The sequence below is a fragment of the Emydura macquarii genome, unplaced genomic scaffold (genome assembly GCF_026122565.2).
Source record: "Emydura macquarii macquarii isolate MOO-44397 ecotype Brisbane River unplaced genomic scaffold, CSIRO-AGI_Emac_v2 contig_2627, whole genome shotgun sequence".
NCBI classification, from domain to species: Eukaryota; Metazoa; Chordata; order Testudines; family Chelidae; genus Emydura; species Emydura macquarii.
The window spans coordinates 198,537-221,348 of NW_027132764.1; the positions used below are offsets into that span (position 1 = coordinate 198,537).

A 22,812-nucleotide genomic window follows, 5' to 3' on the forward strand; every position below is an offset into this window, starting at 1 on the left:
AGGCCCCATCCCAATCTCTTCCCACTATTCCAGGGCTAGGAGCTGATAAAGGGTTAATGGTGGAAATTTGGGTGTGTCTTCGGGGCATCTAGGCTTGGCCATGGGGCATAGTATAGGGCTGTATTTGAGGGTGTCTTGGGGGCTATATGTCATGGGGGTTGTCAAGGGTCTGGGGTCATGTGCCTGGGTGGGGGGTGTCAGAGGGCGTCTATAGGCTGTGTGTGGAGCATGGCCGTGGGTGGAGGTCTGAGGGGGCAGCTGTGAGCAGCTATGGCGGTGCCTATAGGGGTGACTCTGATATGGACAGGGGGTGTCTGTAAGGGCTGGCTATGTTTCCTCTGGAGCAGTGTCTATGGGGATGTCTATAGGGGAGTGTGTGTGTGTGTGCGCGCGGGGGTGGCTGTAGCGGCTGCCTATGGAGGATGTGTCTGTGTGTGTCTATAGGGCCTGTTTATAGGGGGTATAGTTGTGGCAGTGTTTGGGTGTGTCAGTGGGGGATCTATAGGGGTGTCTATAGGCATTTCCATAGGAGTGTCTATACAGGATGTGCACATGGCGTCCATAGGGGGTTCCACTGGGGGAGGGTCTATCTATAGGGGTGTCCATACTCTGACCCCCTTCTCCCCCCCCCCCCCCAGCTGGCCTGCTTCCACACGGGGCAGGCGCTGGCCCAGGTGGGGGAGGTGCTGTCTCTCTCCAAGCAGAGCTACCTGCAGGCCCGACGCCTGGGGGACGGGCTGCTGGGGTCTCTGCCGCAGCCGGACTATCCAGGGCTCTTCTGGCACCTGCTGCAGCCCCCCCTGGCCTATGAGGAGTTCACAGCGACGATGCGCCAGGCCGAGAGCAGTGAGACGCCCCTAGAGCCCCCTGCTCCCTGGAGCCCTCCCTACTCTCCCACTGCCCCCCAGACGCTGCTCTTCAGATTTTTCCCTAGACCCCCCCCCCCCAACTCCCTGGGGCCCCCTCACCTCAGGAGGCCCCCTCAACCCACCATCCTCCCAACCCCCCACGGCCTGCAGGTGACCTCCCCCTCACTCCCTGCCCCTTCACCCCACCTCCTTGCAACGGTCACCCCCACAGCCCCCTCCCCCCTTTTCTGTTTCAGCCCTGCTGCACCCCATCTTGCAGAGCAACATGCCCCCCCGAGGCAGCAGAGGCCCTGCTCTGACTGGCACAGCCTGTGAGCGAGGGGACCTTGAGCGGTGGGGACCCATCTGTCCATCCATCTGTCCCTCACCCCCAGTCACACACCCCATTTCTTTCAGTTCAGGCTGCACCTGGTGCAGGACCCAGACATCCGGGTCATGGGGCTGCCGCTGTGTCAGGGAGATGGTGAGTGAACAACTCCTGGGACCAGGAATGGGGGCAGAAGGAGATTGCGGGGTCAATGGATGATGGGGGGAGTCCCCAGGGTGGGAGAGGGGGAAATGGTGATGGGGGCGGGAGTGGAGGGGGTCCTGGGGAGCAGGATGTGATGGGGGAGGGGTGGGGGTCCCAGGGTGTAGGTGGCAATGGGGGAGAGGCAGGAGTCCCGGGGTGCAGCTGCGTGCCCCTCACTGTCCCCTCTGGGTGCAGGATGAGGATGGCACCGATGAGGAGGAGGGGAGGTTACCGCAGATCCGGGGACGTGACCCCTCCTGCCACAGACAGGTACCAGGGACTTCCCCCTCCCTGACTCACCCATCCCCCTCTGGCCCCCGCCCCGTGTCTGCTGACGTGTCACCCCAGGTGGAGGCTGTGCGACTGGAGGACCAGATGGGGGGAGCCTTTGTGATTCAGCGGCGCCGCTCCCCCCGGCGCTCCCCCTCGGGCAGCCTGGACAGTTTGTCACCTCTGGTCTCAGAGCAGGAGCTCAGCACCCTTCAGGTAACGCTCCACTGCCAGAGGGGAGAGAGGGGCAGGCTAGAAGGTCAGTGGGAAGGGCTAGAAGGCCATGGGAGGGGGAAGTGGGAAGGGGTTTGGGCTGTGACTGGGTAAGAAGTGGGAGGAGTTAGGGGGTTGTAGGAGGGGCTATAAGGGCAGTAGGAGGGGCTATAAGGGCAGTGGGAGGGGCTAGAAGGCCATGGGAGGGGGAAGTGGGAAGGGGTTTGGGCTGTGACTGGGTAAGAAGTGGGAGGAGTTAGAGGGTTGTAGGAGGGGCTAGAGGGTAGTGATAGGGGCTAGGGGGCGGGGTCCAGGCCTGGGTGTGTGTTTGTGGGGAGCAGTTCTCCCAGGGGACTCTCTGTTCTCACCCTTTCCCCCACATCTGCCCCACAGCCCCTGATCCACTGCCCCTCCCGCCAAGGGGGACCCGGCAAATTCCTGAGCAAGGTGACCCGTCGAAACCGGCCCCTGTGTGAGACCTCGGACAGCGACACTGACCAGTCGGAAAGCCCTGTTCCCGGTCCAAAACTGGAATAAACGTGGGGCAGCAAACCCACCCCCACTATGGGGTGCTGCCCATGGCTGTTGGCTCTGTCCGTCCTGGAGCTCTGTCTGTCCCAGTGCCACCTGCAGAAATGCAGCCATGTCTGGGGTGGAGCATGGGGGGGCAGCAGCCCACAGAGCCCAGCTGAGACCGGCCCTGAGCCAGCTGCCAATGCCAGCAGCCCTGGTTCCACCCGGCCACTGGGCCAGCACCCCGCTCAGCCCCAGGGGATTCTGGGAATTCAGCCATGCCAGGCCGGGTCATGCTGGGAAACGGGCCGCACCAGCCCCAAGGGATTGTGGGACATGGGCTATGCCTGCCCCAGGGGATTGTGGGAAACTCTTTGCGATCTTCCCTTCACGCTCCTTTGCCCCGTTTGGGTACTCGGAAGTCACATGACTTGAGAAGAGACCGGAAGTGGCCTCTCTAACCCGCACCTGCCAGTTGCTCTATGGCTGAACCTGAGTGACGCCAACCCTGCCACAGGAAGGGGGGGGGGAATGGAACATCCCGGACTGAACCAAGTGGGCCTCTCGAAGGGGGTTGAAGAATGCACCCCCCATAACTGAAAGGAGGGTGGAACCCCCGCAAATGAAATGGCTGCTCCCGAATGGGACTCACTAACCCCCCCGACCCTGGAAACCCTGTCACCGTCTCCAGCCTCCCACCCAGGGCAGCTTGGAACAGTCCAAGGGAGGGGGTTGGAGTCCCGGGGATCTTAAAGGGGCAGCAGCGAGGTGTTCTCCCTGCTCAGCGCCACAGTAGGGAGAGGCGACGGGGCCCTGGGCTAGTGGGGGAGGGGCAGGGCTGGGGCACTGACTGGGGGGCCCTGGGCTAGTGGGGGAGGGGCGGGGCTGGGGCACTGACTGGGGGCCCTGGGCTAGTGGGGGAGGGGCGGGGCTGGGGCACTGACTGGGGGGCCCTGGGCTAGTGGGGGAGGGGCAGGGCTGGGGCACTGACTGGAGGGCCCTGGGCTAGTGGGGGAGGGGCGGGGCTGGGGCACTGACTGGGGGGCAGCCGACCCCACGCTGGCAGAGATGAAGGATGAAAACATCTTCCTCTTCGTGCCGAACCTCATTGGTGAGTGCGGGAGCCGGGTTCAGGGGGGTTCCCAGATCTGGCTCAGAGCTGGTTCCCCCAGAGGGGGAAGGGCCCAGCCTGGGGGTGGTTGGGCCATCCCAGGAGCCTGTGGCCCAGAGCAGGTCTTGATGCCCCAGCCTTCCCCACCCACCCCCTACAACACGGTCTTCTCCAGCCTGGGCAGATCCAGCCCTGCTGCACCCTGGCCCTGCCTGGACCTTCCCTTGGCCCGTGACCTCCACTGTGGCCCCCTTTCTGCAGCCCATGGCTGCTCTTTCTCCCCCCTGCAGACAGAGCCTGGTTTCCCCTCCAGCCTGGCTCCATCATGCCTGTTATGTTTGCTGACCAGCCCCTTTATGTTGCATCTTCCCCGTAAGCCTCCCCCAAGCCACCTGTCCTCCTTCACATCCCTCCCGTGCTGCGATGCTGACAGAAACTGTAGCCCTGGGTTGAGATTGTTCTCATCATGCTGCCAGTGTCCAGAGCATCCGTCGCATCGTCCAGCTGGTGCCGTTTTCAGCCCAGTCACTTCAGATGTCGGGTTAGTCTCCACGGGGCCATCCAGCATAGTCAATCTGAATTCACTAGCAGTGTCAAATGGAAGTGGACAAGCTAACCCACATTAAACCCCAGTGCGAACACCCTTTTCCATGCCACGATGCCCCTAATTCAATTTCACTTCCCAAGTGACATAAGCGTAGCTAAATTCATTCTGAACAAAAATGTCCACACTGGAGTTTAATACAGTTTTACTCAGCCCCGTGGAATTGATGCCGCCAGTGAATTGCAGTTACCTTTCCAGGATGGCCCCAGGGAGACTTGCTTGCGTGCTCAGGGCCTGACTTGCCAGCCAGGCAGCTAGAGAGAAGCGTCCTGTCTCCTGTGGGGGCTGAGCTGTGGGGCAAATCCTCCCTTCCTGGTCCCTGCAAGGCTATGGCCCTGGAGCATGCAGCTGGCTCATGACATGAGCAGGCCCCTCCCACAACCCATGACAGAAGGAAGGGAACGGCACTTGGGACAGAAGAATCCTATGCACTGCTACAGACTGGGGACCTATGGGCTAGGCAGCAGTTCTACAGAAAAGGACCTGGGGGTTACAGTGGATAAGAAGCTGGATATGAGTCAGCAGTATGCCCTGGTTGCCAAAAAGGCTAATAGCATATTGGGCTGCATTAATAGGAGCATTGCCAGCAGATGGAGGGAAGTGATTATTCCCCTCTATTCGGCACTGGTGAGGCTGCGTTTGGAGTATTTTGCCCAGTTTTGGCCCCCCCCACTACAGGAAGGATGTGGACAAATTGGAGAGAGTCCAGCAGAGGGCAACAAAAATGATTCGGGGGTTGGAGCACAAGACTTATGAGGAGAGGCTGAAGGAACTAGGCTTGTTTAGTCTGCAGAAGAGAAGAATGAAGGGAGATTTGATAGCATCCTTCAGCTACTTGAAAGGGGTTCCAGGGAGGATGGGGCTAGGCTTCTCTCGGTGGTGGCAGATGACAGAACAAGGAGAAATGGTCTCAAGTTGCAGTGGGGGAGGTCTAGGTTGGACATTAGGAAAAACTTTTTCTCTAGGAGGGTGGGGAATCACTGGAATGGGTTACCTAGGGAGGTGGTGGAATCTCCATCCTTAGAGGTTTTTAAGGCCCTGCTTGACAAAGCCCTGGCTGGGATGATTTAGCTAAGGTTGGCCCTGCTTTGAGCAGGGGTGGGAGTAGATGACTCCTGAGGTCCCTTCCCACCCACATCTTTTAGGGTTCTTCACTCTCCAGCCTGGGCCGTCCTTCAAAATGCCTTGCTAGCGACCCGCAGCAAACCCCTCCCAGTGCTGTAATTGCCCCGCCCAGCAGCAGGCAGGGCACTTTCCCTGGCTAGATTGCATGAACGTTAACGGGTTGCCTCGCACTCTGTGATGCTGCCAGCAAGCTGCGCTTAACCAGGCAGGGGTACACTCCCGTGAGTTGTACGAGTGCCTGACCTAGCTGCTCAAAAGCCAACGCTAGAGAAGCACCAGCCCATCCCCCCGTCCCCACTCCCGCACAGGTTGTAAGAACTGCACTGAAAGGCGTCTGTCCCCAAAAGTAGATTTATAAGCCCACTGCCCCTTCATGGGGAAGACATGCAGCAGCTGCTGTTATTGAGCTGGGGTTTCTAGACACGCCAATTCAAGAGCACATTGGTGGAGATGAAACACTGAACACGTTTATTAACTGCAGGAAAACAGCTTGGATGTGATCCGAAGTGGCCCATGTAAAGAGACTAGAAGTAGTTACCCAATGAAATGAACATGGTGCAGATGAAGTTCTCCCCCTGAGAGATGGTCCATGCAGGCTCCCAGTCCTCCGTTCGCAGGCAGAGTCTGCTAATGCTTTGCTTTCCCTGCCTGGGACAAGCGTCCCAGGCTTGTGACTATGAGGTCGTCCTCCCTGGTCAATCCAGCCCCCTTGCGACCAGGCTTCCTGCAGCGAAGCCGCCGCTGGAAGAATCCTGCTGGTGGAATCTGCCCTTTGAAGGGGCGAAGGGGCCATCAATGCTGGCTGGCCGCTGGTGCTGCCTGCAAGGCTGTTTGTGGCAGTTTCCCACCTTGAGACGTGTTTTGTAACGTCGCGTGCCAGGCTTGCACGCACAATCCGACAGGCTCGTAATGCTCTGCAGATCAAGACTTAAAACAATGCCCCATGAGGTGAAGAACGTCTTCTCGTGCAGCCTTGGTGCCTAGGCGGTTTGGGGGTGTTGTTTTCACACACAGGGTGAGCTGGCTTACTTGAGAAGGGACCCCAGGAGGTATTTAGTCCCCCGCCTCTTGCTCCAAGCCAGACCCACCCTGACTAAATCATCCTAGCTGGGGCTTTATCATGCCAGGCCTTAAGCTGGGTGCAAGCAAACAAGATGTGCTTTAATACGGCTAAATCCCCCTGTGGCCAGCTGGGAACCAAGAGGGTTGGGAACGGACAGGCCCTGCCTGGGAAACCGGGACTCTGGCAGCGGGGCGTGTGTGGAGAACCAGCCGATCATGAGTTCCCCATGCAACGTGATGTCCAAAAGGGCTGATGCGATCCTGGGGCACGCGCACAGGGGAACCACTGCTAGAAGCAGAGAGGTGATTTCCCTGGCTTTGCCCTGGTGCCCCCGCTGTGGGGATGCCATGTCCGCAATTCAAGCAGGACAGTGATGGGGCGGGGTGAGGGGGTCAGAAAAACTGATGGGGGGGAGGCGTCTGGATGCCAATGGTCCCTTCTGCCTGTGGCGTCTCTGAATCTTGTACCCCGGTTGGAAGCTCTTTGGGGCAGGAACCATCTCTTTGGGCCGTTTTTGGATGGTGCCGAGCAGGGTGGGGCCCTGCCTGGGGCTCTGTGATATATGGGGGAGCCCAGGACTGGGCTAGGGGGGCGCTGTGGGTCGGGACTGAGGAGCACTATTTCTTGTCGTCCCCTGCAGGGTATGCCCGGGTCCTTCTCCTCTTCATCGCGTTTTACTTCATGCCAAGTGACCCCGGCCTGGCTGCCGCCTGCTATCTGCTCAGCGGCCTCCTCGATGCGTTTGATGGACACGCGGCCCGCGCCCTCGACCAAGGTAGGGCCCATGCGCTCCTGGGCTGGGGGGGGCTGAGGGGAGTGGTGTGCTCCGGCGCCATGCGGAGCTGGGGACTCGGTCTATGTGGGCAGGGCTCGTCTCTCACCCCTCCCCCCCTGCGGTGGCAGGGACCCGGTTCGGCGCCATGCTGGACATGCTGACCGATCGTTGCGCCACCATGTGCCTGCTGGTGAACCTGGCGCTTCTGGACCCACCCCATGCCCTCCTCTACCAGCTCAGCATGAGCCTGGACATCGCCAGCCACTGGCTGCATCTGCACAGGTGGGCAGGGCTAGGGGGTTCCCGGGGGGTGGGGCTCGGGGGACTGTTTCCTGGTGGTTGGCAGGGTCCCCTGGTTGGGGTCAGGGACGGGGGTGCCCAGCCCTAGCAGCTGGGGGGAGGCTTAAGCTCCCAACCTTCCCCCCCCTTTTCCTGCCCCGCTGATGTTCCTGTCTCCCCCCAGCTCTGTGGTTCGGGGCAGCGACAGCCACAAGAGCATCGACCTGACAGGCAACCCGGTGCTGCGGCTCTATTACACCTCGCGGGTGAGTGACAGCCCCACCCTCCCCATGGTCCTGCGGGTGCATTGCACCGCCCAGGACATGGCCCCCCCACCAACCCACCAGTCGCACCCGTGTCTGTTCTTTCTCCTTGACGTGTTTCCCACAATGCTTTGCAGTGTGGGGGGTGTCAGTCTTTGGGGCTGCCTCCCTTTCCCACAATGCTTTGTGCTCCCCCTCTAGCTCTGTGAGGGGAAAGCTATTGGAGGGGGGGGTCATTTGGAGGCAGCCCTATTTGCTCCAGGTGACCTCCCAGCCCCCGGGGCCTTCCCCCATTTCCCACAATGCTTTGCCAATGTGCCAGAACCTTGAATCAGTCTCCAAAGCCCTCCTGCCCTCACTCAAGCCCCATGGGGCTGGAAGGAGGATCCTGGGGCAGGGAGTTCCACAGGCCATGCTGACTTTGCTTCCTCCCTTTTCCCCAGCCCGTCCTCTTCATCATGTGTGCGGGCAACGAGCTCTTCTACTGCATGCTCTACCTTCTGCACTTCACCGAGGGACCTACAGGTGGGCACATGGGGGGTTGCGGGTCGGGAGTGGGGGACACCGGCAGAGCTGGGGGTGTGGCAGGGCTGGGCTAGCAGGGGGCTGTGGAGCAGGTGTGAGGGGCACCAGCCGAACAAGAACTTTTGCTCTAAGCTGGGGACACATCAGTTGGAAGTGACAGAGGAGAAGGACCTGGGCGTGTTGACTGATCACAGGATGACTGAGCTGCCCATGTGATGTGGCTGTGAAAAAAACTAATGCTGTCCTAGGATGCATCAGGCGAGGTATTTCCAGCAGATAGGGAGGTGGTAGCACCGTTATACAAGGTGCTGCTGAGACCCCAACTGGAATACTGGGGGCTGTTCTGGTCCCCTATGTTTAAGAAAGATGAATTCAAACTGGACCAGGTGCAGAGAAGGGCCACTAGGATGATCCGAGGAATGGAAAATCTGCCTTATGAGAGGAGACTCAAAGAGCTCAGCTTGTTTAGCCTAACCTAAAGCAGGCTGAGGGGGGATATGATGCGCTCTTTAAATAGATCAGAGGGATAAATACCAGGGAGGGAGAGGAATTATTTAAGCACCAATGTGGACACAAGAACTAATGGATATAAACCGGCCAGCAGGAAGTTTAGACGTGAAATGAGACGCAGGTTTCTAACCATCAGAGGAGTGAAGTTCTGGAACAGCATCCCAAGGGCAGGAGGGGCTAGAAACCAATCTGGCTTCAAGCGTGAGCTTGATAAGTTTCTGGAGGGCACAGCCTAATCCAGCGATTGACTGATCTTTGACTACTGGCAGTAAATGTGTCCAGTGGCCTGTGATGGGATGTTAGATGTGGTTCTGAGTTAATACAGAGAATCATTTCCGGGTGTCCGGCTGGTGAGTCTTGCCCACATGCTCAGGGTTTAGCTGGTGGCCATATTTGGGGTCAGGAAGGAATTTTCCCCCAGGGGAGATTGGCAGAGGCCCTGGGGTTTTTCGCCTTCCGCTGCAGCATGGGGCACAGGTCACTTGCTGGTGGATTCTCTGCACCTTGAAGTCTTTAACCCATGATGTGAGGACGTCAGTAGCTCAGCCATAGGGCAGGGCTCTGTTACAGGAGTGGGTGAGTGAGGGTCTGTGGCCTGCGTTGTGCAGGTCAGACTAGATGATCACAATGGTCCCTTCTGACCTTCAAGTCTGTGAGCTGGGGGGCGCCCAGGGCTGGGTGGGCAGGGGCTGCGGGTTGGGAGTGAGGTGCGCCACCTGGGCTGCGTGGGGTCACCATCTCCCCTCCCTCTGCAGTGCTCCCTGGACGCCTGGGTCTCTTCCGTCTTGTCCTCTGGATCTCAACCCCCCTGGCCGCCCTCAAGTCCCTCATCAGCCTTGTACACCTTTTCTCCGCCTCCTGCAATATGGCTGCCCTGGACGTGGCTGAGCGGGCCAAGAAGAAGTAGTGGCGGGCGGGGGGGACAGACACCCCCTGATGGACCAGCCCCCCCGGGCATCGCATTCAACTCCTGGCCACGATGGCCTATTTATTCTTGCTCCCATGTACCCTTGATTTTCCCATGATGCTTTGTGCTTGTCTAGGGTGGGTGGCCTTATTGGTGCCTGACTTCCCACTTTCCCATCATGCTTTGCACTCCTGCAGCACCCCTAGGCCTAGCCCCCACCATGCTTTGTGCTCAGGGGGCACTCACGTGGGGGGGGTAACTAAGGGGGGGGGGTTCTCTTTCCAGCGCTCCCATGGCTCCTTTTCCTTCCCACAATGCTTTGTGCCCCCAGCTCCTGTTCTCCCCCCATCCCATGGGGCTGCCCCACAGCCTAGGGTGGGAGAGGTCTGCTGGTGTATGTACCAGTCACTATGTGTGGGTGGCGGCCCCACCTCTGCCCCCTGGGCCCTGGGGGGTTAACAGCCCTGCTGGCCCCAGGGCAGGGAGGGGTCCAGCTACAATAAAGAACTGGCTGGCACCATGCCCCGTGTCTCATTTCAGCTAGGGGCCCCCCGGTGGGGTGGGGGTAGGGGGATGGGTACAGTCAGCTGGTTGCAGCTGGCGGGGGGCGCTAGAGGATGCCGTTCTGCAGACAGACACACAGACCCACTCTCATGCATCAGAGTTTATTGGCTTCTCATGCACCAGAATTGCTACAAAACAGGCTGTGGGGAGGCGAGGGGGTTGGTGGGCCCTGCAGGTTCAATGCAGGCCCGGCTGAGGGGTTAACGCCCAGGGTGGGGGAACCACTGCACCTGTTCGCTGCAGTCCTTTCCCCCCCCCGCCACCACATGGAGGTGGGGCCCTTCCCCCACTGCGGCACAGAGAACATGCAGGAGCTCGATTCAAGGGAGAGCCCTGCACCAGCCACTCGCCTGCCATGGGGCCAGCTGAGAGCCAGTGCCCCATTTCCCAACTCTGTCATGCTCTTTTTAGAGGGTCCTAGCCTCTGGGGCTGCCCCTGACTCTGCCAGTTATTGGACCCCCCCACCCCCTCAAAGTAGCGTTTATAAAACCATGCATGTATAATACTGTCTTAGCCACATCACAACACCTCCCCCCCCCCCCCCCAATTTTACTGTCACCCAGCCCGGGCACCCGCCTGCCCCCCCCGGTGGATAGCGTGCAAAGATGAGACCTCTGTGGAGGGGCTAGGATGGGGGGGTGCCCCCCATGCCCAGCCCCGCTCAGTTAGGTCTGTAACAGTCTGAAGTCACGTGGGGCCAGGGTGGGGCCGGTTCCCCCCGCCTCCTTCAGGCCTTTCTCGTGCCGTGGTTTTGGGCCCACAGCACCAGCCCAGCTGTTGGGGACACAGCACATCTCTCCTCCCTGTGAGCCCATTTCACTCTGTCCTTCCTCAGGCCCAGCACCGGTTCGAGGCTGGCTGTAAATGGGTCAGACCTGGGTGGCTTCGCGCCTCCACCCTGGCCCAGTGCCCAACTCAGACACCGGCTGGCCCCCCCGTGGCCGCTGGGGGGCCGGAAATAGGCTCAGCTGGGGAGGGGCGAATCGGGGCCGCGTGGCCTCTCGATTTCCGCCCCCCCCCAGTGGTGTGTTTGCCCAGTGGCCGTGCGCCACGTCCCACCGTTGGCCCAGACAGCCTGGCTCCCGGCTGGCTCTGTCCCCACCAGGCGGGGGCCCGGTGTCTCCTTCGCTGGCTCTGGGTCATTCATCCTTTTGGGGGGAGCAGGCTGGGATGTAAACGTCCCCCCCCCCCAGCAGAGGGCCCCCGCCGGCGTCTTGGGCCCCCCGCTGCTGCTTGTCTTGTAAACATGGAAATCGAAAGAGTTTTATTCCCTGTGGAAGGGACGAGACGGGAGGGGGGAGGGCAAGGAAAGGAGGGAGCATTGGGGGGGATAGAAAGCAGGACAGATGGACAGCAGGATGGCTGGCGGGATAGACGTACAGACAGTGGGATGGCTGGATGGATGGTAGGACAGCTGGGGGCTGCTGCCTCCATTCTCTCCTTCCGTTCTTCTCCAGTGCCCGCACCAAGGCGGGGGATGGGAGGCCACCCCCTCCGTGGCTGCTGCAGTCCCCCCCCCCCCCATGGCTGGATGTTTGGTCCCCCTTTGGCCAGTGCTGACTGGGGCTCCTGGGTCGGGGGGGCCGGGGGCAGCTTGGAGTCGTCGTCACTGGAACACTGGGGAGGGATGGGGAGTGGGAAGCGGGGTATGGGGGGGGGGGAAGAGAAGGTCAGTTAGTGCAGGGATCAGGGTACCAGGGGGATCGTGCAGGGGTGGGTCAAATGGGTCCTGGGGGGGAGTTGCAGTCTCAGGGGATCATGTGGGGGGTGTATCAGGGAAGGGGCATGTAGGGATAAAAGTCCCAGGGGAGTTGGGTGGGGCATAGGAGGGCCTGGGGGAGTGCAAGGTGTATTGGGGTCCCGGGGACATTGCAGGACATTTTGGGGTCTGGAGGTATCGTGAGGGCATTGAGCGGTGTTTTGGGGCCCCCAGTGGCTGTTTTGAGGTCCCAGGTGGCTGTTTCAAGGTCCTGGAGGGGCCTATCAGGGTCTGGGGTGTCATGAAGGGTGTACCAGGTCCTGGGGGACATAGTGGGATCCCACTGGTGTATCAGGATCTCAGGGGTTGGGCGCACTGTGGATTGTGTAAGACTTATCTGGGTCTTGAGGGCCATTTGGGGGCCCAGGGGGTCATGAGAGGCAAACTGGGGTTCCCAGGCATGAATGAGGATCCCAGGGGGATCATGTGGGGAGTATTTGGGTCCTGTGGGGGCGTATCAGGTGCTGAGGAGCTGTGCAGCCGTTTCAGGATCCCAGGGGGATTGTACGTGGCAAATCAGGTTCCCGGGGGGGCTATGTGGGATGTATCTGATGGTCTGGGTGGGACATCCTGGGGATCATGCAGGGCACATGTGGGTACCATGGGGTGTTTCAGGGTCTTGGGACATCACATGGGGCAAATTGGAGTTCATAGGGGCATCTCAGGGTCCTGGGATCCCAGCGGCTGCTTTGGGTCGCAGGGCGTATCCTGGCCCGTGGGAATCGTGGGGCTATCTGGGTGCCTCTCAGGGCCTGGGGGGTCATGTGGGATGTATGGAGGTTCTGGGGGCACGCGTGATGGGGCGCACTCACAGCCGAAGTTGATGGCGAGCGAGAGGACGATGATGACGACGCCCCCCAGCAGTGCCACGATGCTCAGCAGTTTGGCCACGCGGCCCAGGCGCCGCGCCCCATCCACGTCGCCCTGCTGCAGGCTGTTCCGGGACTGCAGGGAGAGACAGGGTGAGCCCAGGTGTCCCACCCCACTACCCCCTCCCCCACATCAGGGCAGGGCAGGCGTGTGTGTGGGCCCAGAGAGATCCTAGGGACCACGGGGGTGCTGGGGCACAGGGAGATAATGGTGAAGAGTTGCAGTTTGGGGATGCAGCAGGAGGGGATGTGGGCTATTTTGGGGGGGGCTGGGGAAGGCAGTGGGGATATTGGGGTGCAGTGGGGGCTAGTGGTTCACCGTGGATGGTTGCGGGGTGTTGGCATGGGGGGATACTGGTGCTAAGTAGGGGGTGCTGCGGGGGACTGGAGTGCAGGGGGGAATTGGGCGCAGTGGGTTGGGGTACGGAGTGTAGTAGGGGATTTGGGGGTATCAGGGCACAGTGGGGGGGGCCCAGGGGCACAGCGGGGCCCGGCGGGGGGTGGTTCTCACCATGACGGAGTACACGAAGGCCACGATGTTGATAGGCCAGATGGGGCAGAAGCAGGATAGCGCAGCCAGCAGGATAAAATCCCGGGGCTTCTCCGCCTCAGGCCCCCCCTCACCTCCTGAGGGCTGGCGGGTCAGGCTGGGACGGGGGGACCCTGCCCCGGCCAGGTGCACATGGGACCCTGCCAGGCTGCCCCCCACCCGTGGCCCCCCATTAGCGCTGGCCTTGCCCCCCAAGTCTCCCAGCGAGGCAGATTTGGAGCGCGGGGGGGCATGGGTGGGGCAAGAGGGCCTCGGGGAGTTGGGGAGATGGGGGGACGTGCTGGGGCCACCCCCCAGTGCCACGGCCTCGCCGTTTTCCTGGGGGGCTGCAGGGGCCCCCTCAACCTCCACCGTCACAGTCACTGTTGGTGATGGGGGGGCATCTGGGGCCGAGGGGAGAGTCTGGGGGGGCTGTGGTGGCAGCTCTGTTGGCCCCGGGGGGGGCGTCTCTTCCTTCTTCTCTGTGTCGTCCGACATTGGGGGGCCCTGTGGGAAGAGATGGGGGGTAGAGACACGGGGACCCGTCCCCTGGCCATGACTACTCACAATCCCCCCAGACTGCCCCCCTCAAGCCTGCTTCCATCCCCCACTGCCCAAACCCCCCACCCACTGTCCCACCCCTCAACCCCCTCCCATCCCCTCTCTCTGTTGGGGGCCGTGTCTTGGCTTGTTTTCCCTTCATTGCAAGATGGGGGAAGCAGGCGGCGCCCCCCTATCCCTGCCCCCCGTTCTGCCGGCCCGGGGGCCTCTCTGCAGGGAAGGTCGGTCCCTACCTGTCGAGCTGCCCGAGCTGCTGGGGGCCCCGGGCCGGGCGCGGCAGATGCAGCCAGGGCCCCCTCCCCCGGAGGGGCTGGAGAGAGCTAGGGAAACGCTCCGGCTTAGGGACTGGGCGGGATGCAACAGCTCGGCCCCCCCGGCTTTGTCTGGGGCTGAGGCTGCTCCCCGCGACCCCCCCAATTCCGAACTCCCGCCCCCAGACCCGTCACATGCAGCGGCAGGCGCCTCCAGACTGGAGCAGAGTCAGCTCAGGCCCCCCCGTCCCCCGTCTCCCCTGCCCGGGGGGTCCCTAGACAGGATGGGGGCTGCGGGTCGGGAGCGAGGGGCACCGGCCGAGCTCACCCAGCGCGGGGGGTTAATTGCAGCGAGGCTCCCGGAGCTGGTGCAGCAGGCGCAGCGCAGCGCGGCGCGGAGGCTGGTGGCGGGGCCGGAGCCGGAGCGGGCGGTTTTATAGCAGCCGGTGTCGTGGGGGGACTCGGGGGAGCCGGAGTCCCAGCCCCGGCCGGCTGCGCCGAGACACCCCCACCGCAGCCCCCGCGCCGCTGCAGGAGGCGCTGGGGGAGGGGCCGCTCCCAGCTGTTGCTCCGGTGCCCCCCATGTGTCTCTCGCCCGCCCCCCGCAGGGCTCAGGGCGGGGCCCATTAGCAGCTTCATGGGGCGAGCGGCGCCGTGGGGGGCCAGGGGAGCGGAGGAAACGAGAGATTAACGGTGGGGGATGGGGCCAAGCGGGGGGGGGGGGTGGGGAGCGAAGGTGAGGGCGGAGACACCCCCACAACGTCCATTGGCCCCCACCCACGCGCTGGCGGCTGCTGCTTTTGAGACCCTACAATAAACAAACAGCAGGTTGCAGGTTTTTCAGTTTTTACTAAAATCTTTCGCTGTCCAGACAGGTTAGGACGTGGGGCCGGGGGGAGCCGGGGTGGAAAGCGGGGCCTGGGGCGGCGGGAAAGGGGCACCGGGTCTCTGCCGCTCGTTACATTTCACCTTAGAAAAAAAACTCCAGGCTCGGCTTGTTTATTTGTCCTTCTCGTTGTCGTTTTCATACAATACAAAAGAGAGAGCGCATGGGGGGCGTGGGGACGGCGGGGATCCCCCTAAGTCAGGGGCCATGCAGGGGACAGGGGGCTGCACCGCTGGCTGCAGGGGCTGAGAAACGCGAGACGCGACAGGACCAAGAACACGAACACGAGAAACCGAAAAAAAATCATAAAATCCCTCAGAAAACGTGGGGGGCAGGAGGGGGTCAGGGCCTGCTGGGGGGCAGGTGCCAAGGCTGAGGGGGAAGCTGGAGGGACCCCAGACCAGGAGGGAATTGGGGGCTCCTATGTGGGAGGGGAGTTCGGGGGGGCCACACGAGGGGCTGCAGGGAGACATGGGTTGCTGACAAGAAGGAGCTAACAACCCCCCTCCCTGCATCAGTGACACCCCCCCAGTCCTCATCCCAGGGCTCCCCCCTGCACAGCCTCCCGCTAGGCCAGCCCTGATCTCCAGCCCCTTTTTGTGACTGTGGCTAGCGGGGGGCTGGACCCAGGGAGTGGGCACAGTGGGGCCGCAGCAGGGGGGTTATGGCCCCCTCCACTCCCGTTCCCTTGCCCAGGATCGCATAAGATTTATTTTAGGGGGCAGGTAGGGAGCTATTGGGGGGACACCCCCGTCCAGAGGGAAGAGGAAGTTTAGAGAGGGAGAAAAGAAGGGGCAGGCTGTCTGGCCTGACTGGGGAGGGGAAGGTAGGGGGAAGGTCAGGGGACCCCCATCGGTCCAGTATTGCATCCCCCCCTTTGCCAAGCGCAAGGAAAGGACCGACATTTGATCCTCTCTGGACACAGGTTCCGGTTCCAGCGCCGCCGTGGGGGGCTCCAGCTGCCAGGTTGTGGGGGGACAACTTTGGGGGGCGGATCGGCTCCTGCCCCCCCAGGAATCACCAGGGCTGCGTGGGGAGCGGCTGGCTCACCACCGGGGCCCCCTCCATGGGCAGGACGGTGACTGCCGACGTGGGCGGGGCCGCCGCCGCCGCCAGGGGGCACAGCTCGCCCGTACCTGTGCGGGGAGACAGAGATCAGAGTGGGGGGGCCTCCCAGAATCCCCCCCCATGGCCTGTTAACTCTGAACCCTACTGACACCTGTGCAGCTAGCACCGCTGTGCCCACAGACAGACGGACCCTGCACTCAGACACACGGACACGCACTCAGAGAGGGGGAAGGGAGTAACACCAGCTCCATGGATTTTGGGGCACAGATCCTGATGCAGCCGCCCCAGGACTCCTGGGTTCCCTATAGACCTTCGGGCGCAAAGTCTGATGCAGCTGCCCCAGGACTCCTGGGTTCCCTATAGACCTCGGGACACAGACCCTGATGCAGCCGCCCCAGGACTCCTGGGTTCCCTATAGACCTCGGGGCGCAGAGCCCTGATGCAGCCACCCCCAGGACTCCTAGGTTCCCCTCCCGGAGTAGGTGCGCAGCTTGCCTGTCCCTGGTGATTCACCGCAGCGGTTGGGCCTCAGCGAGCGCGGCCCCGGCCCCGGCCCCGGCCCCCTCTCCGGCTCCGGCCCCAGCGTGCGTCTGCAGGTGCCCGTTGAGCTGTGCCGGGGTCTTACAGTGCACACCACACAGCTTGCACAGGAAGCGCTCCACCCGCGGGGCCGACAGTCCGTGGTCCTTGACTGCATGCACCCTGAGGTAAGCCGCTGTGGTGAACCCTACGGGGGGGCGAGAAGGACAAACCACCAGGTCAGCGTCCACCACACAACCCTGGGGCCTATTATACTCTGCCTCTGCGGCGCCCAGCCCCAGGGGCGGCTGCATCTCAGCACGGGGCAAGGAGTCCTTGTATAAACAGCCCTGGCACCCCACCCCAGAGGCGGCTGCATCTGAGCACTGGAGGAGGGGTCCCACTATAAACAGCCCTGGCGCCCCACCCCAGAGGCGGCTGCATCTGAGCACCAGAGGAGGAGTCCCCACTATAAACAGCCGCTGCACCTCACCCCAGAGGCGGCTGCATCTCAGCACCAGATGAGGGGTCCCTCCATAAACAGCCTCCACGCTCCACCCCAGAGGCGGCTGCATCTCAGAACTGGGTGAGAAAACCTGAGAAGCGCAAGCTTGTTAACATATGAGCGTGACAACCACAGCCCACCCGGCCTGGCCGCATGGGTGCCCTGGCCCCACGCACCGAGTACAGCCAGCTCAGCTGCCATTGCTGGACCTGGCTTCTTCCTGACAGCCTCGGGGGCTGCTCAGGTGGCAGGACCCAGGAAGATGGCAGTGCGGTAACGGGCCCACCACGAAGGGGCAGGTGTCACATCTGCCACCTTCACCTACCTCATCTGCAGGGGCATTTCCTTGGTGCAGGGAACCCCCCAGGTGACTGCGTCCTACTGGGCGCCCTGGGGAGACGGGGCCCGCCCCGAGCCAGGCACCCGCACACCCGGCACCCTGGGGAGACGGGGCCCGCCCCGGGCCAGGCACCCGCACACCCGGGGCTATGCTGGGCAGTCTGGCAGAGCTCAGGGGAGGTGGAATAGAGGCACCGAGGCCAGGTGGCTCTGAAGTTCGGTGCATGCACCGAGGGACACCCTGCATGGAGTGGGTGCGGCTCGGTCTGGGTCAGTCACTCACTCACTCACACCCCTGTGGGCCTCCCAGTGGGACCCCCTCGGCGCCGGGCGGCTGTCCCGCTCCTACCTTTGTTGCACAGCTCGCAGATGTGGTTGGGCCCCTGGCTGTGCACCTTCATGTGGTCCGTGATGTAGGCGGCACTCAGCATCTTGCCACACACGTGGCAGGGCACCTTCTCCTCGTGGCGCACCGTGTGTGCCCGCAGCCGGTCCTTCGTGGCAAAGGCTGCCTCGCACGTCTGGCGGGAGCAGAGGCGTTAGGAGCGAGCCGAGGGGACGGCACCCTGGGCTGCCCTCCCGGATGCCGGGGTCCCGTCCCCCACCTCGATCTCTCTGGGAGCGCTGCAGGGCCCCTAGGGGAGCTGTCCTGGATGCCGGGGTCCCATCCCCCATCCCAGTCTCTCTAAATGATGCGGGGCCCCCAGGAGAGCTATCCCAGATGCCTAGGCCCCATTCCCTGTTGCGGTCTCCAGAGGGGCTGTGTGTGGGGGAGCTGGTAGGGCGCAGGGGCCGCCAGGGGCAGGTACCTCACATTTGAAGGGTCTCTCTGTCGAGTGCACCTGGCGCACATGGCTGTTGAGATGGTCCGGCCTGCAGGGGGAGCAAACGCAGGTCATGGCTCGGCCACCACCCCCGCACAGTCCTTCTGGGGGGAGGAGACCCACAGTTCGAAGAGGGACTCTCTCCCCCGCTCTGCTCCACCAGGTAAGTCCCCACCCCATTTCCGCCCCGCTCCCTCCAACGTCCTGTGGTGGCCATACCGGGAGAAGCTCTTGCCGCAGTGGCTGCAGATGTAGGGCTTGTGGACGGCGCCGTCATGCGAGCGCACGTGGTAGCTCATGCGATCCTTGCGCTTGAAGCGCTGCTGGCACACGGGGCACTGGTAGGGCTTCTCGTCCGAGTGTGACAGCTTATGCCGGTTGAGGTGGTAGACATCGCGGAAGGCCTTGCCACACATCTCGCAGGCGTGGTTCTTCCGGATCCGCTTGCCGGAGGCCGTAGTGGTCACCAGCCCCGCCGCCCCACCCCCCTCCGGCGCTGCCGCCCCACCCCCACCCAGGGCCGAGACACTCAGCAGGCTGAGGGGCACCATGGTTGGCATCTTCATGGCGGCAGGGCTGGCGCGGGCAGCCTTGGCGCCCGTGTGGATGGCCTCATGGCGCCGCAGATTGTAGCCGTTCTTAAACTCCTTGGCGCACAGTGAGCAGATGTATGGCCCCTTGCTCTTGGACTTCTTCTGGGCCTCGCTGGATGGGGGCGGGGCAGGCGGCTGGGCCGGGGAGGCTTGCGGGGCGGCCTGCGGAGCCGGGGCCACCTGCCCCCCGCTCCCCTCAGACCCTGGCTGCTGCTGCTTCAGGGCTGCCGTGTCCACCGTGGAGGCGGCCGGGGCTGAGGCTGTGGCAGCCGCCACCACTGCCGCAGCCGCCGCCGTCTCCTGGGCGGCTGCCAGCACAGGAAGCAGATCCACCTGCAGGGAATCGGCAGGGGTGGCTGGAGGGGGTGGTGGGGCCGCCGCCGCGGCAGCCTGCAGGGAAGGGAGAGGAGGTTAGAAGGAGGTGGGGGCAGACTCACAGGGGGCGTTCACTCAAAAACAACCAGGGCTAATTCCAGCCCCAAAATCTCCTAAAATGAAAATCCTAGGAAATTCCGGCCCCCAAAACTTCGGTAACAGACATAAAAGCCTTGGAAATTCCAGCCCCAATTTTTTAAAAAAAAAAATTTAAGTTTTTTAAATTAATTAAAAAACAAACCAACCCTGGGAAATTCCAAGCTCCGAAAGCTAAATTACCTTACCAGATAACAAACGCAGAAGCAATTCCCAAAAGCCTGTTATTTAATTTTTTCAACCTGGGAATTGAGCATCCCTCAGTTTTGGTGACTTTATTTTGTTTCCAATCCTGTCATGTTCTAATTTAAACCAAAATGTTGTCAGATTTTATTTTAAATATTTAAAAGGACATGGAAAAAACTTTTGCTTCTCCAACAACAGGAAAAAAAACCCAAACAGAACCCAAACATTTTGTTACCTGTAAATAAATTCCACAACAAACATATTTTACGATTTATTTAATACAATCTGTGGAAAATCCAGCACAACAAAAATACAGGCCTTTAAAATAAAAAATTAACCATGTTAGTTTGTCCTACAATTTTCAAGGGGTTTCTCAATACATTCAAAATATTAGGGCTGCAATTTCCCATTTTCTAAAAGATAAAGTAAAATATCTATGGGGGGGAGGAAGTACATATCATCTAAAAATCTCCTTAACTTAATAAGATATTTATTTATTTATATATATATATATATATATATATATATATATATATAAATATAAAAAACTCAGATATTTTAGGTAAAAAAAAAAATCAATGTATTGTTTTAAATAATTAAACGAGAAATTCCAACACAATTTTAAAAAACTTAATTAAGGAAAAGCTATGAGAATACCAATACAATTTAATGTCTTACCGTAAGAGAAAATGCAATCAAAATATAATGTAATGCATACATAGTCATATCACTTATATAATGTAAATGTCTAATTAGATTAAAGCTTCATTGGTTTATTAATCTGGAGAAACTCTTGAAACAAAGAACTCTCTTAAATTAAAGATTTTTCATGCTGGAATTCCTCACTTTTTAAAATAAATTATTTAAAAAATAAACTGGGAGAAATTTCAACACAAACCCAGCTCACTTTATTTTAATTGAGGGAAAAAACTAGGCAATTCAAGCCCAAAAAACTTCCATTAACTGTATTCTGACCATTTAAGGTCCTGCTCCTATGCAGATTTCTGCATAGGCTTAATTTTAAGCCATGAAACCCTCTTACTGATTTCAATGGATGAATGCGCCCTCCTAAAAATAAAGGTGTATACAACTTTGTGGGCAGGGATTACCTATCATGACACAGATAAAGTGTAATTCAGATCGCTGATTTCAAACAGCTAAACGTTACTAGAGCGTGGATCTAAATAGCAAAAATTTGTAGAAATATTCCAGTTTATCTATTTTAAAATAATTCCTTGTCATTATGTTTTTCATTAGTAACCCTAACTGTGATCCCCAAGACCCATTTAAAACTTTCTCAGTAACACCATTGCTATGTACTTCATGTAATTGATCACACATCCAGGTAATAAGATGGCATCATCAATTAGAAATTTTATAATCAAATCAGATGCAATTATGAGCTGCAGGACACAGTTATAAGAGGAATTTTAAAATGTATTTTACCCTTAAAAGAGATATTTCCAAAACTACATTAAAAAGGAAGTTTGGCATTTTAGAAACATAATTTTCTTGTTTTGCCATTTGTGAAAGGTTCTAAGACAACGTAAAGATAACAAAAGCAGAGTGTTTCTGTCAGACTAAAGCGCTACAGGGACACCTCGCCTGGTGCTGAGATGCAGCCACTTCTGGGGATAGGTCAGACTCAGTGCCCCCTAGAGGGGAAAGGCCTGCTCCATCCCCCATCCCAAGCCAGCCAATTCCCCACCTTGGGCACAGACTGGAACTGGCGCCCCCTAGAGGGGAAAGGCCCCATGTCCCTGAGGCAGCATTTGCTCACCTGGAAAGGGCTCTGGGTGCAGCCCTGGCTGGCGAAAAACCTGGACTGGATTTCAGGCCCGACCTGGAGGGGATTCTGTGTGTGACTCTGCTAATGGGAGAGGAAAGGGGGTCAGAGGAGCCAAGAGACACAGCCTGAGAGTCACTGAACCCTGGGGAGGGGATGGGAAATACTGGGCTCATCAGTGCAAGCGTTAACTCTGGTCCCTAATGATGGCCAAAGTTTGTCCAATATGAACAGATATGGGGACACGGGGAAGGTGAGCAGGGGCAGATAGAGGGCAGTGTGAAGACGACCTGAGGCAGCTGAGGGGAAGGATTAAGAGGGAATAAGGCAGTTGGGGATGAACAGAGAATGAGGTGGTGAGGGCAGGGACCAGGGGGGAAACGAGGCAGTGAGGGGCAGTAGGGGAGGGAGAACAGAACAGTGGGGGAGGAGTGTCAGGAGAACAAGGCAGTGGGGGAAGGGTGTCGGTGGGTGGGACAGAGGCAGTGGGGGAGGAAGTGGGGAGAAGGGAAGAGGAGGAGGCAGGTGGATATAGGTGGGGAAAGGGAGGGCGCCATGTGGTGTATGGAGAAGCGTGAACCATGGTGGGGGCAGTGGGACTGGGGTTCCTCTGAGGGGCGGGGCCATGAAGTGGGGGAGCAGCGGGGTGGGGGAGGGGCTATGAAGTGGGGGAGCAGTGGATGGGGGAGGGAGCTGTGGGGTGAGGGCGGGGCCATGAGGTGGGGGAGCGGTGGGGTGGGGGAGGGGCCCGGGGAGGTGGGCTTACGGGGTGGGAGGGGTCTGTGTGAGGAGAGGGGCCCCGAGGGGGAGGAGTCACGGGGGGGGGGCAAAGGACCCTGGGAGGGGAGGGGTCAGGCGGCGGTGGGGGAGGGGCGGGGGAGTCACGCGACGAGGGAAGGGTCCCTAGGAGGGGAGGGGTCACGGCGAGGAAGGGTAACTGCGCGGCGCGGGAGCGCGCACGGCGGGTGTTGGGCGGTGCGCGGCCCCGCCTCCGCCGAGGCAGCCCCGCCCGCAGGGTTCGGAGGGCGGGGGCCGGGCGCGAGGAGCGGCCCCCCCGCGCAGGCTCGCGGCGGGCGGGGCGGGGGGGGGTACCTGGAAGATGAAGCTGCTCCAGTTGCTCGGGTCCATGGCGGCGGCGGGCGGGGGCCGGGGAGGGCGGGGGGAGCGAGCAGGGAGCAGGAGCAGCGCCGCGCGGGCGGGGGGAGTGAGGTGGGAGGGGGTGAGCGAGGAGGCAGCGGCGCGAGGACACCTCGACGCGGGCGCTGATTGGCCCCTTCAGCGCCGCGCGCTCCCTGCGCGTGAGAGGCTCTCCGAGGGGGGGGGGGGGGCGGGTGATTGGCCGGAGCAGGGGTCCTTGCGGTGAGGCTCTTCCGGAGCTCGCATTGGTCGTTTGGCTGAAGATGACGAGATGACCCCACGTGGGGTAACTTCTGATTGGGTGAAACCCTGCGCGCTCAGCCCCTCCCCCCCGTCGACGAGCTCACACTATGACCGTTGAAGGAAGCAGGGACTGATTGGCTGCCGCCCCACCAGGCCCGCGCTCGCCCTAGTAACGGTCGTTTC

At 60.4% G+C, this 22,812-nt stretch overlaps 3 protein-coding genes across 7 annotated transcripts; 1 reads left to right on the forward strand and 2 right to left on the reverse strand.

Annotated features, from left to right (window-relative positions):
* The first annotated feature begins 3,380 nt into the window (after positions 1 to 3,380).
* CDIPT (CDP-diacylglycerol--inositol 3-phosphatidyltransferase) lies at positions 3,381 to 10,556 on the forward strand. The gene is made up of 6 exons (XM_067563877.1): positions 3,381 to 3,487; positions 6,920 to 7,054; positions 7,183 to 7,336; positions 7,518 to 7,599; positions 8,040 to 8,121; positions 9,387 to 10,556. The coding sequence occupies exons 1-6, from the start codon at positions 3,445 to 3,447 to the stop codon at positions 9,536 to 9,538; spliced, it is 648 nt and encodes a 215-aa protein (XP_067419978.1). The 5' UTR covers positions 3,381 to 3,444; the 3' UTR covers positions 9,539 to 10,556.
* A 456-nt stretch (positions 10,557 to 11,012) lies between these two features.
* PRRT2 (proline rich transmembrane protein 2) lies at positions 11,013 to 14,526 on the reverse strand. 2 transcript variants are annotated; one of them, XM_067563876.1, is made up of 4 exons: positions 14,401 to 14,526; positions 13,243 to 13,767; positions 12,675 to 12,807; positions 11,013 to 11,720 (listed from the first exon to the last, which is right to left on the reverse strand). In XM_067563876.1, exons 2-4 carry the CDS (start codon positions 13,756 to 13,758, stop codon positions 11,710 to 11,712), a joined length of 660 nt encoding a protein of 219 aa, XP_067419977.1. In that variant the 5' UTR covers positions 13,759 to 13,767; positions 14,401 to 14,526; the 3' UTR covers positions 11,013 to 11,709. The 2 variants fall into 2 exon arrangements, with proteins under 2 accessions (XP_067419977.1, XP_067419976.1); XM_067563875.1 differs by lacking the exon at positions 14,401 to 14,526 and adding an exon at positions 14,055 to 14,238.
* Positions 14,527 to 14,646: 120 nt separating this feature from the next.
* Positions 14,647 to 22,450, reverse strand: MAZ (MYC associated zinc finger protein). 4 transcript variants are annotated; one of them, XM_067563867.1, is made up of 7 exons: positions 22,342 to 22,450; positions 21,244 to 21,333; positions 18,433 to 19,196; positions 18,199 to 18,262; positions 17,739 to 17,910; positions 16,522 to 16,753; positions 14,647 to 16,094 (listed from the first exon to the last, which is right to left on the reverse strand). In XM_067563867.1, exons 1-6 carry the CDS (start codon positions 22,375 to 22,377, stop codon positions 16,536 to 16,538), a joined length of 1,344 nt encoding a protein of 447 aa, XP_067419968.1. In that variant the 5' UTR covers positions 22,378 to 22,450; the 3' UTR covers positions 14,647 to 16,094; positions 16,522 to 16,535. The 4 variants fall into 4 exon arrangements, with proteins under 4 accessions (XP_067419968.1, XP_067419969.1, XP_067419971.1 ...); XM_067563868.1 differs by having other exon boundaries at positions 21,244 to 21,330; positions 22,342 to 22,420; XM_067563870.1 differs by lacking the exon at positions 16,522 to 16,753.
* Between the last annotated feature and the right edge of the window lie 362 nt (positions 22,451 to 22,812).

Coding starts and splice junctions, on each gene's coding strand:
- CDIPT (XM_067563877.1), top strand. CDS start 3,445: ATGAAGGATGAAAACATCTTCCTCTTCGTGCCGAACCTCATTG. Junction 7,600..8,039: donor GGCTCTATTACACCTCGCGG/GTGAGTGACAGC, acceptor CCTTTTCCCCAG/CCCGTCCTCTTCATCATGTG. Junction 8,122..9,386: donor CTTCACCGAGGGACCTACAG/GTGGGCACATGG, acceptor CTCCCTCTGCAG/TGCTCCCTGGACGCCTGGGT.
- PRRT2 (XM_067563876.1), bottom strand. CDS start 13,758: ATGTCGGACGACACAGAGAAGAAGGAAGAGACGCCCCCCCCGGGGCCA. Junction 12,808..13,242: donor CCTTCGTGTACTCCGTCATG/GTGAGAACCACC, acceptor CTCTCCCTGCAG/TCCCGGAACAGCCTGCAGCA.
- MAZ (XM_067563867.1), bottom strand. CDS start 22,377: ATGGACCCGAGCAACTGGAGCAGCTTCATCTTCCAG. Junction 19,197..21,243: donor GCACCCAGAGCCCTTTCCAG/GTGAGCAAATGC, acceptor CCTTCCCTGCAG/GCTGCCGCGGCGGCGGCCCC. Junction 16,754..17,738: donor CTGCGAGCTGTGCAACAAAG/GTAGGAGCGGGA, acceptor GCCCCCCCGTAG/GGTTCACCACAGCGGCTTAC.